Consider the following 11919-nt stretch of genomic DNA (forward strand, 5'->3'; position numbering starts at 1 on the left):
TTGATAAAATCACAGTTCTCACTTCTCAGGCTGACAAGCATATGAACAGGGAACCACTGAAGAAGTTTCAGTCTTAATGTCAATTTCAAGTCATAGATAGATAAATTTGTCTCGCAAAGTTGGATGCTTCCGTTTGCAACTCAGCTTCAGCTACATGCCTCAACTAAACTCAATGGTCAATACTGCTACTTCCCACCGGAATCAAGCAAAATATTTGCCGAATGAACAAAGAAAAAGCAAAATTTACAACCACTGTCGCGAAAGAAATAACAATATTGACACTCGTCCAAGAGGATAAATAAGTATCATTTGACTAACAAATACAACCCCGTCAACAACAGCAACAGCAACCGGGGTCTGACCTACAGGATCTGAGCAGCTGTGTTCAACTTCTCTGCAAGGCTCAGTTGCGTCCTTGTAAGACTCGACAAATAGAGCAATAGCAGATGGTCCTAACAGGAACAGAACAAACAATACCAAGCAAAGCAAAAATGAGATACCACAAATAAGAGAGGATGATATGAGAGAATAATGATGTGAAGCTATTCAGTAAATACGGTAAAATCCAATTCCCAGAACAAAAAAAAAAAAGAGCACTCCCCCTTCGTAAGAAAAATAAAAAATAAAAAACCCATCTTTATCTTACCTGTAGACTATCATTTACAAGCTTATCAAAAGCTGCAGGTGATATTTTCGGTATGGAGTTTACAGTATCAGATATGAATCTTCCAATTTTATTGTCTGGAGCAACACGCCTCTCCTGAGAAAGAAAATCGTTACGGAATTACAAACACAAGCTGCAGCAAATGAAACCAAGCAGGGCACACAGTCACGTCTCTTACCACAACATTGTCAACGTATTTGTAGACGTCATCAATCAGTGCGAGAAGCCTCTCCATCGAAGCTTCCATTCCTTCCAAATCATTGGGTACTTTGTCTACCATTGTTGTCTTTAGGATATCAACTGCAACGATGCAAAATGTTTCAAGGAACATTCTACAAACTGATTTTGCATATTTTACATTAGAAAATTAGATAAATATCAGTCAGTCAAACCGATGTAGACTTCGGTATAACATGAATAAAGATATGATCCTCAGCCAATTTAAGTATACTCCCAATTCTCTCTACTATTAGCCAATGTAGGAACAAATAACAGGATAATACAAAATGAGTTTGGATACCTAACTCCTTTGGTTATGTTAGAAGTTTGCAGGCTTTTTCTATGCAGAAGCCAATGCACACAGAAAGAGCTTGAATTGCTTTCCACATAAAGTTAGAAGTAGGTCCCTTCTAACTTGTGTTCCTGTAGAGTTGCCAAAACTTGTGTATTGTTGAAGATTATGCCAAACCTTGATGATTGCTACTCAAACGATCAAACCTATAGTAGGGACTACAACAATGTAGCAGGTGGGTTGGTGATCTAGATCTACACACTACAGATCAAACAAATGCCAGGCAAGGAAATGGGTTCCAGTGAGAGGAGTTCTTTTATAGTCCAGTAACGGTGACTGTTTAACAAAATCCAAGACAATGTAGCAGGTGGGTTGGTGATCTAGATCTACACACTACAGATCAAACAAATGCCAGGCAAGGAAATGGGTTCCAGTGAGAGGACTTCTTTTATAGTCCAGTAACGGTGACTGTTTAACAAAATCCAAGACTTTTGCATGTATGCACCCACTCATGGGCTGATTACTAAGGGGATAAGTGGTAGTGCTGATGAAAAACAATAGTAGTGGAAAGTTGGATGTTACGAGGGAAGAATTGTGAAGAGGAAATAAAATGGTGGCTAAAAACAGCTAGTAAAGTACTCGTAATAAAAAGGCTAGTAAAGTAACTGGACTAACAGAAAATTTATGTAAACTTGCAATCCCAAACAAGCAGTAAATTTGTGTATATATGTATATATATGTGTGTGTGTATATAAACATATATTTTAGCAATAAATAATGTATAAACATGTTTTAGATATATTATATGTATTATTTTAAATTTAATTTATGTTTTTTAATTCAGTTTGTAATTTTTTTATTTATAAAAAATATTAAGAATTGCAATTTGAGGCAAAAAAAAGGGTTTTTTTCGTGAAAATGGCGGGGCAAGGCACCTAAGGATCCTTGGGACACATAGGTCTCAAAAAGTTATCCGAAATAAAAAAAAAAAAACACCCCAATCAGACATCAGAGTGCAAAGTTATGGCCTCCGAAAGTTTGCATGCATTGAGTGTGCAACCCGCAACCCGGTCACCAGGTCGAACGGGTCAGCGGTCAGACGGCTCTTGACCGTCTGGCGGGTCTTGACTGAACCAGACCCAGAATACTGGCCGGGTGATGGTTCAAATGGTTTGACCAACCAGGTCAACGGCGGCTTCAAAACATTGACTTAAACAACATCAAAGAATAGAGTACATTATTTATGCACAAACACACCAAAAAATAGATCAAAATGAGTTGGCTCAGTAAGCAAGTAGTAAAAGCAGGCATCGGGGTCAAAAGTACATACATCCAACTCGCTCAGCTTCAATCATCCGGAGATCCAGAGGAATTTCTTGAAATTGTGCAGCAATCTGCCGATCTCCAAGAGACAAGTTGACAGAAACAAAAGCTTTGATGGAAGCCTCCCCATTTCTGAATCCCGTATCTACAGTTAAATGAACTGGGTTTGCTACTTCTCTTGAATAGAAATCATGGATTAGTGCACTGCCCCCAGAGACTCCAAAGCCTGTTGAATACCTGTACACAATCACACATAAGAAAAACCACATTGTGTACAACTGCACCAATAAATATTATTGAGTTTTTGGCATGTGAAAATGGGTTTCAAAAAGTTAAAACACAGGCACATGATACAAATAAATGCACCTCCAAAGCTCTACAAATTTAACAAGGTAGCATCTTCAGAATTAATCGGTAGGAAAAAAATAGCAGTACTAGCTGAAAGCCCTTGTATGTCCAAACAGAAATATCAGGCTCAAAAAAATCTAGTATGATTTTATGCATACATACACGTGTAGACGGTAAGCTTTAAAAACTAAAAGTTAAAGAATGGTACAAAAACATTGCATGTGCTACTGCATACGTACACATGAATGAAAAATTTTCATTATTTTATGGTCCTCATTTCATCTGGCACCTGTTAGTGACATAATAGCCTAAAATGTGCATTTACACTTCTTTTGTCCATTAACAAAAAGTAGTGTAAAAGAAAAGGATAGTGTATCAGTGGATTACTCAGAGAAAGAATACAACATAAAAGTATAGCCCGTGTACAAATACATGCTATTTTGGATTCTATTCCCAGGATAGAACTATGACAAATGTTATCTATAGCTTATAGAGTATATACACGTTATCAAAATCAAGAGAGAGAGAGAAAAGAAAAGAAAAGGAGTAGTTATCTTAACTCCTTTGCAATCATGATCCACAAGAATAGCATGCCAATCACCTTTCTTAAGATTAGTTTAGAGTAGAGAGTTGATTTTTAAAAATATAGTCCTTTTTCTCCCCTATACTGTCAAGAAAATTGCAAAAAGGAGGCATCACTATAGTGTTCATACTTCTCCCCTTATGATCAGGCCTTTCCAGTGTAAACAAGAAAATAGTTCCAAATTTATGCTACCTGGATACAGAAAGGAAACAGCTGGATATGGTATCAGATATGAAATTTATACTAAAAATTTTAAGTATCCCAGACAGCACCCTTGTCAGGTATCCCAATATCATAGCTCCAAAGTTGAGAGGGGAACATTGTAGAGCTTTAAATATTTCCAAGAAATAACCCCAAAGGTAATTGCTGAATTTGCAATCTAGGAAGAAGTGGCTCCCTATATCTTAAGAGGTTAGAGAGGTTTATCCCCCACCCTGCATGCTGGTCAGATATCAAACATTTATCAGTTTCTCTAGAGGCTGTCTGCATGCTACACCAAAAAGACAACCTTACGTCAAACTTGGGAACCAAAAAAAAAAATCCAAGCTCAAGTTTCAGACTTATTTATTTATTAGAAGGGGTAAAGTATCAATTCATTAAAATGGAAAAATAAAAGACCAATGTAGAACACGAGGCTGTATAATGGGAGTGCCTGATTTAGCCTAGGGGGCTGGTATTTAAATTCAGCAACAGAAAAAGCAGCAAAACTTCACCCAATAATTGAAGTTACCTCTGAACCCTCAAATCCATGCAGTTTCTTAATGATTTGCTTCCTAGCAGCCATGAATTAGGACCTTTACCTATGTCCCATTGCGTACCCTGTACTTTATACCCATTATAATGAATTCAGAGAGGAAACTTTCAGTGCCTTTCAAAGGTGTACAACCATAAAATAAGTTCTTACTAAAAAAAGAGAAACATAAAATAAGTTAACTAGAACCACCATTTCTTATGCCACAGTTTACACTAATTACTTCTCTCTAAAGTGCTTCAGGTCCTTCATCAAACTAGCACCACCATTTACTTAGTGCCAATGTATTGACAGCTCTCAAATGTCCAATGATTTAAATCCATGTTTTGAGTAGTGACTTCAAAAAGGATTAGAATTTTCAGGAAAAAAAAAGTATATTTGAAAGTAGAGTTTTAGGTATCATGATTCTTAATTATGTTTTCCCTATTTTTCAGCATGACTTCATAATGGATCAGAATTTTCAGGAAGAGTATATTTAAAAGTAGAGTTTTAGGTATCATGATTCTTAATAATGTTTCCCCTATTATTATATTATCCCTTTCTTAATGCTAGTTTATCCAACCATGTAACTTATCTCTTAAATTTTCTCTATTATGGTCCAAAATAAGAGATCTCTCTTTTTTATTGGTAAGTTAGAGATCTCTACCATCCTCCACCCATTTTAAACCTTGTAAATGACATGACTTCAAATCCCCAAAGAAAAAAGTAAGCAAGCCTTTTTTTCAGTCAACAAGATGGCAAATAAATTCATCCTTCCAACCTTTTTTCTAAGAAATGAGAATCCCTTTCTAATTTCTCATTCTTTCAGCTAAACTAACAATGGCAGGGAAAAATCAAATTTTTTTTTGAAAAAAGAAAAAACAATTTAGACAGCATTTACATTAGACCAAGTATAAAGCTAGCAAGATCTGTATGCATGTAAAAGAACATTTTCATTTTCATGCAAGTGGTCTTTTCAATTTATACATATAACATAATAAACAAGTAGAAAAAAGTCACTAACAATAAGAGTAGAGAAATTACCATCCAACAATGACTTCCTTTGGATTCACCTTTTGGTGAGATGTCAACATGTTGTGATGGTAATCAATGTCCAATGCCACCTGTAATAGGGTCAAAATCCCAGGTGACAAGAAGATGAGACATACTATTAAAAAATATTTACCTATCGATAACAAAAAATCAAAAACTATATATTAATAGCACCAGTTATAAACAAAAAAAAAGAAAAAAATGCATAATCAACTTGATAATGATTGCAATGCATAAACAAAATTTTGAAAACAAGAGGGAGAATTGCAATGATAGGTATCAACAGTTCATTCATTGTTGGGATCACGTTAAAGATTTGTCAATATACCTCACCATAGATATTTTGGACCAAGTACATTTTCTGTATAGCTGAACCAATAGGCCTCTGCTGAGAGTCTGCGACAATTGCAGACTCCTCAGGCTCTACCATGTATAGATTTTCACTGTACATAACACTTGTGCTTGTTCTGATAGTTGGAAGTTTATTACAATTGATTACCCATTGTCAAAAGACAACAACAAGAAGAAAGAGTGCAGACACCCCAAGATCAAGAGTATCGTCCTGAAACCTAACGAACCCTTTCCCAAACTTTCATCTCATCTAAACCCAAACCAGTCGTACAAAAAATACGATTCCAGTCACAGAAGGATACTTAGAAACACCTAGAAAAAATAAGAAGAGGAGAGGTGAATGAAACAATTTAGCAAGTAAAAGGGGCAGACCTGATCAGAGGACTCGTTGTGAGGAACTGCATAGGAGTTGCGAATCTCAACTGTTCCGTCGGGAGAGATCGATCCAAGTAGAGTTCCAATGACTCGTTCTGCTTGATCTGGGCGTCTGACGTAGCAATCACAGATGTTGAATATCACCACCGGATGAACCTTCGCAGACAAGCTCGTCGATGATGGGAAAAATTGCAGTACGGTTGGTTCTCTCGATGCCATCGTTACTCCCTCGGTTTCTGATTGGAGCCAAGGGAGAGCTGCAACTGCCACACGAAAACGAGAGACGGAGAGACGGAAAAAGGGAGAGAGAGGAAGAGAGGGAAAAACACAGCAAGATGGTGCAAGAGTTTAGGGTTTGGGAACCGGGAATTGGGGGAAGTGGGTTTGTCTTTCCTGGGGCGCTCGGGATTCCTAGTGCTATAAACCCGGAACAGGCCGTCCGGTCCAACCGATTTCCGAATTGTTCGAATATGGTTATCTGATGATTTATGAACGTCGAATGGGTCAGGTAATCGGGTAAAACCGTGAAATCACGGCCCTTGATGTATTATCGTGAGTTTGTGACTCCACCTTCACTTCATCCGATTCATAGTGAAGCCACGTGGATATACAGTCTGCCGAAACGCCCTATGAAATAAAACACATAAATACGGAGATATTCTCGATGTAAGGCTGTAAAACTGTTGAAACCGACGTTGCACTGCCTGAAATCAATTGCCGAAACATGCGTAGAGATATGCTACTAACAAAAATGTTCCCAATACTATCCCAACGGACCACTGTAGTCGCACATTGGGAACATCTCACTTGTTCATGGGTATTCCCGATGTACTGTTGCAATGAATGATTGAAATGTTGTTGCTGCCATGTATTCGTAGCTGATCTGAACTCCCGAAATGGGATTGGGAAGAAGGCGAGATCGGCTTCAGTCAGAGCAAGGCCCCTTTGGTGTTCCAACAGCTTTTAGAGCCTTGCATTGGAAATATTTCCATGCTTTTGTGGTTTATTTCATGGAGAGATATTCTCAACGCAAGGATAAAATGGCTGTTTGGATGGACTTTGCTTTGATTGAATCTGGTCAGGCGAGGTCGGCTTCAGTCAGTGCAAAATTCGTTGGAATACTGTTTGAACAGCCTTGTATCGGGAACATCTCCATATTTCTATACTTTATTTCATGGGAAGATATTCCCAATACAAGGCTATGATGGTTGTTTGAACTGGCTTTGCAATACCTACTGTTGCTCTTTGTTAAATGTCAAGCTCAGAGGCCCATGTAAGCTTTTGGGTGCCCAAGCTAGCAATTTACCCTGCTTCGAATTCGAACATAGGCCATCGGGCCAGGCCCAATCCAAGCCCGCCAAAATTGCATCCCAACGCTTCAGTTCAGCTTTCATCCTCATTACTCCAGTTATTTTGAGATCAAATCAGCCCCCCACTAGATAGCCCCCCACAACGTCTTACAATACATCTCTATCGTGTATTGGAAACATCTCCCGATGATGACATCATCATTTTTCAATACACGACGAAAATGTGTTATGGGACGTTGTGGGGGCAGTCTTGTGGGAGACTGATTTGAACTCGGTTATTTCATCCACTAGAAGACTAAGTGATAAGCCATTCGGTTCAAACCGTTCTGTCACTTCGAAGTTCAAATGGCACCCAGCTCAACTAAATAGTAATATAACTAATAAGGTATTTGTGGTAAAGGTAATCGACCAAACATGCCATTTAGCCATTAAAAAGCTCACAACATAGTTAAGTATTAAAGAAAAAAAGCAATAAATCATTCAGTTCCCTCGTTTCAGCCGTTACCAACTTCAGATCTCCTGCCCACGTCTACCCACAACACACTACCCCCGTGAATTGGGAACATCTCCCCCTGAATAATACATAAATACTATATGTAGGAGGATGAGATATTCTCCATGTGTGACTGCAATGTTATGTGGGTAGACGTGAACAGAGTTTGTGTGGACAGGAAATCCAGATTCTTACAAATGACCTATAGTCTCAGTTAGACCTGTTCACCGGCTGGGCTTCAACTTAGCTTATGAACATTTTATACTACTTCAGGCTTAATCTTTGGGTCGGGCCCATTCAGATTTTTCTAAAAGTTCGGCCCTACCCGATCCATCAACAGGTCTAGTCTCAGTCCAAATTTGATTGGGCTTGGGTGTCAAATTTCCAAGTTTTCTTCAACGAATGTTAATCGTGGGCTTGTATTGGAAGTCCTAATTGTTTGGGCGTAAAATGAATCTCACAAAGTTGAGCCTGCAGTTACATGGGTTTGATCCCTTGCACTTCCATAATTGCAGGGATGTATGTCAATTACCATTTAGATATTGGTCATTAGCTTGTAATCTTGTTTAAGAGAAAGAAAAGTAAAACAATCTATGGTTATGAAAAGATTAAAAGAAGCAAAGCGATGTGAACTGATTAGTTGAATGCTTTAACTGTGTATTAGGAATTCAAATGAGCCCCCACAACACATTCCCTCTGTGTATTGAGAATATCTTCCAATGATGATATCATTATTTTTGGTATTACCATCGGGAGATGTTTTTCATACACGACAGAGATGTATTGTGGGACATTATGGGGGGCAATCTTGTCGGGGGCTGATTTGATCTCGTGTATTAGGCTGTGGAACCAATAAAAGTGTCCCATGGGATGAAAAATATATGGAGCCCACACTGAAAGATTGAATGTTTAATGGACCCTATGTATTCTATAACTGGTGTGGAGTAGCATGAAACAACGTAAGGGTATCAATGGACCAGATTCGGACTGGACCTTGTCCAATTCAAATTCCATTTGGACAGATTGGACGATCGAATAAAACATATGGGGATGGACCAATCCAGAATCAAATGTCCAATGTGTATTTGAGATTAGAGTGGATATAATGACTCTGGATCTCCTGCCCATGAGGACTCTGCCCACATCTACCCACAACACACTACCCCCCTGGTGAATTGGGAACATCTCTCCCTGCATAATACTATGCAGAGGTTGAGATATTCTCCCTATATGACTGCAATAAATGTGGGTAGAGTTTGGGTGGGCAAAAGATCCAGACTCGGATATAACTCATATGCCCAATGGTCTGTCCAAATCCCATTTGTTCATGCATAATTGAACCTTACTTTTCCTGGATTCTCCCCCCTCCGATTTTGTCTCCATCTCTCTCTCAATACCAACTTCATTACTTCATTTAATTAAACATAAAGTTAATAAATAGAGAACATTCAAATGTGAGACTAAACCCATCCACTTGATTAAGCTTGTAAACGGTATTTGAAAATTTGAATTTAAATTCAAGATTCAGTATAATATAAATATATAATCTGATCGAATTTGGATATGTATCGATTCAATCCGATATATATTTGAACTGATTATATATATAGAGAGAGAGTAATTTATTTAAATAAAGGGGCTAAAAAGGTAAAAAGGAAAGGCCGATTATGACTCTCACTTCACCCCTTTCACTCTTAGATAGGAAAGTGGATGAAAGCAAAGAACATTCAAATTGGAGTGATTTAAAATCAGAGTTGAGCTATCAACTATAGGTTGGAAATTCGAGTCATGCATGATTCGAGTTGATGCATCATGCATGTTGAGATGCAATGCAGTCTTGGTGTCAGGTGTAAGCCTGTAATCGGTTAAATTCGAATCAAATCGAATATTCAACCTAATAACTGAAGTCAAATTCGAATATGAGTTTTTGATATTTGTCAGATATTGAATCAAATTTGAATATGATGAATCATAAATGGTTTCAAATTTGAATCTAGCTTGATTCTATTTGAATTCGATCTGATTACAGGCCTACATCTGACATTAGGACTGCATTGCATCTCAACAAGCATGATGCATCAACTCGAATTTCCAACCTACAGTCGACAACTCAAAACTGATTTTGAATCACTCTAATTTAAACGTTCTTTGTTTTCATCTGCTTTCCTCTCTCTCTCTCCTAGTGTCAATTGGATTGGATTTTGTTCATTCCAATTCAATCCAATATGAATCATTTTGGACCATTTTGGATTGGTTCAATTCAATATTGACTGTTCAATTTGTTCAAATTGATTTTAGTTTAGATCAGTTCTGACCCAAACTTAGTTCATTGACACATGTATTCTTTTCTTTTATCAATGGACTGGATATTGGTTCAAACTGGCCCAATTCAAAATAAATCCATTACAGGTGGGCTGGGTCCAACCCAATCCAATAAATACTTTGGACCATTAAGTTTGGAATGGTCCAATTCAATATACCATATTGGTTTGTCAAATTTATCCAAATTGATTTTGATTTCGATAGGCAAACCCAAAACCGATCCATTGGCACCCCTATTGTCAGTGGTTTTTATTTTATTTTATTGTATTTTTAGTTTTGGATTGTATGTTATGGTATTTTTATAAAGTTTCTACTATATTTCTATAGTATTTTAATAGATGTTTTATGTTTTATTTAATTTGGATTGGATTGGACCCCATCTGGTCCATTTGTATTTTAATCGGATCAGTTTGGACTTGGTTCGTATGGACTTGGACTGATTGGATCCAATCCATTTGTAAATGGACCCATGTTGGACCAAATTCAATCCAATTGACACCCCTAAGTGAATACACTAGTGAGCCACATATACCTACACCACATGTGGGTCTTGTGTCAACGTGTTCACTTGTGATTGGTCAATATACAAATCTATGTTCAAAGTAGATCATGACACCAATAAAATATGGATACAATACTTTTGTTTTTAAACTAAAAAAAAAACATATAATTAACAGCTTTTTTGGTTAGATTGCTAGTATATCCATATTTTATTGGAGTTCGGATATATGCCTCACATCATCCTCACAGTTAGACCTGTTCATGGGCCGGGCACGGGTTTGGATTTTGCCAAATTTTGAATGGGGCCCAGCCTGAAGCCTGAGTTCGACACAAACCCGCCCTGTGAACAGGTCTACTCACAGTGCATTGTAACCGTGTGTTGGGAACATCTTCTCATGAATGATAACATTATGTATGGGAGATGTTTTCAAGGATGGCTGCGATGTGCTGTGAGGTTGGTGTGAGGCACGCTCTACGAGGAGCAAATTCGATCTCATTTTATTGGATCTTGCAAGAAAATGCCGCAACTATGATTGCTGTAAATGTGAAATCTCTCTCTAAAATTCTAGTCTGATTTGTAGGGCTGTCAACGATCAGGTCTAGGTTGGGATAGAGTATAATTAATTGGAATGGACTTCACAAAAAATGAAAAAATATAAAGGAACTGGAACCAAACCACACAGGGTCTGTAATTTTAGACCTAAAATCAAATCAATCAGTTCTCAAGACAATTGAATCTGACCCGATGGCCCCAATCACAACAAACCTGTTAAATATATGGCTTGGGTTGGGTCTGAATCAGTTTGGGGCCGAGTAGAACCAGTTTTGAACCAATAATAATCGGTACGGATCCTTAAATCAGAACTGGCCTCAGGTCCACGGGGCCAGACCCAGCCCACTCTCTTAGTGACAAGGTGCACAATGGCACACAACATAGATTCCGCAATTTAAATCCTCACCTTCTCAGTATGACAGATAGCTTGCCCTTGTGACCAATTCGATTTCAAATGAATCGACAAATGTAAATTTGTGGAGGTATAGCTTGTAATACATTTATGCTCCAAAACAATCATGAAGTCTAAGTTTTGTGCAGACCAAAACTAACAAACCTGAACTAAAAAGAACAGACTTATTGAAATTATATATTTCAAAGATTCAAACCCATGAAATGATTAGACGTTTCTTGGGATCATGTTACCGGTATATTGATATGGATCCCATATGGAGACAAATTTCATTTAAAGGGGTGTTCTTTTCTTTTGGATTTTGAAAAAGAGGAAAATTGGTTAATAGGATTTTGATTTTTATTGACCAAGAATTTTATATTCGTTTTTCAGATTTATGTGGGGATCAGG

At 37.7% G+C, this 11919-nt stretch overlaps 1 protein-coding gene across 1 annotated transcript; it reads right to left on the bottom strand.

The window, feature by feature from the left end:
• Window positions 1–73: 73 nt before the first annotated feature.
• On the bottom strand, window positions 74–6333 carry LOC104610487 (eukaryotic translation initiation factor 3 subunit F-like). Its single transcript, XM_010277120.3, has 6 exons — window positions 5936–6333; window positions 5204–5283; window positions 2506–2735; window positions 843–964; window positions 647–760; window positions 74–452 (listed from the first exon to the last, which is right to left on the bottom strand). Exons 1-6 carry the CDS (start codon window positions 6155–6157, stop codon window positions 363–365), a joined length of 858 nt encoding a protein of 285 aa, XP_010275422.1. The 5' UTR covers window positions 6158–6333; the 3' UTR covers window positions 74–362.
• Window positions 6334–11919: the final 5586 nt, after the last annotated feature.

Source organism: Nelumbo nucifera, chromosome 1 (assembly GCF_055504915.1).
Source record: "Nelumbo nucifera cultivar China Antique chromosome 1, China Antique-T2T, whole genome shotgun sequence".
Classification (NCBI taxonomy): domain Eukaryota; kingdom Viridiplantae; phylum Streptophyta; class Magnoliopsida; order Proteales; family Nelumbonaceae; genus Nelumbo; species Nelumbo nucifera.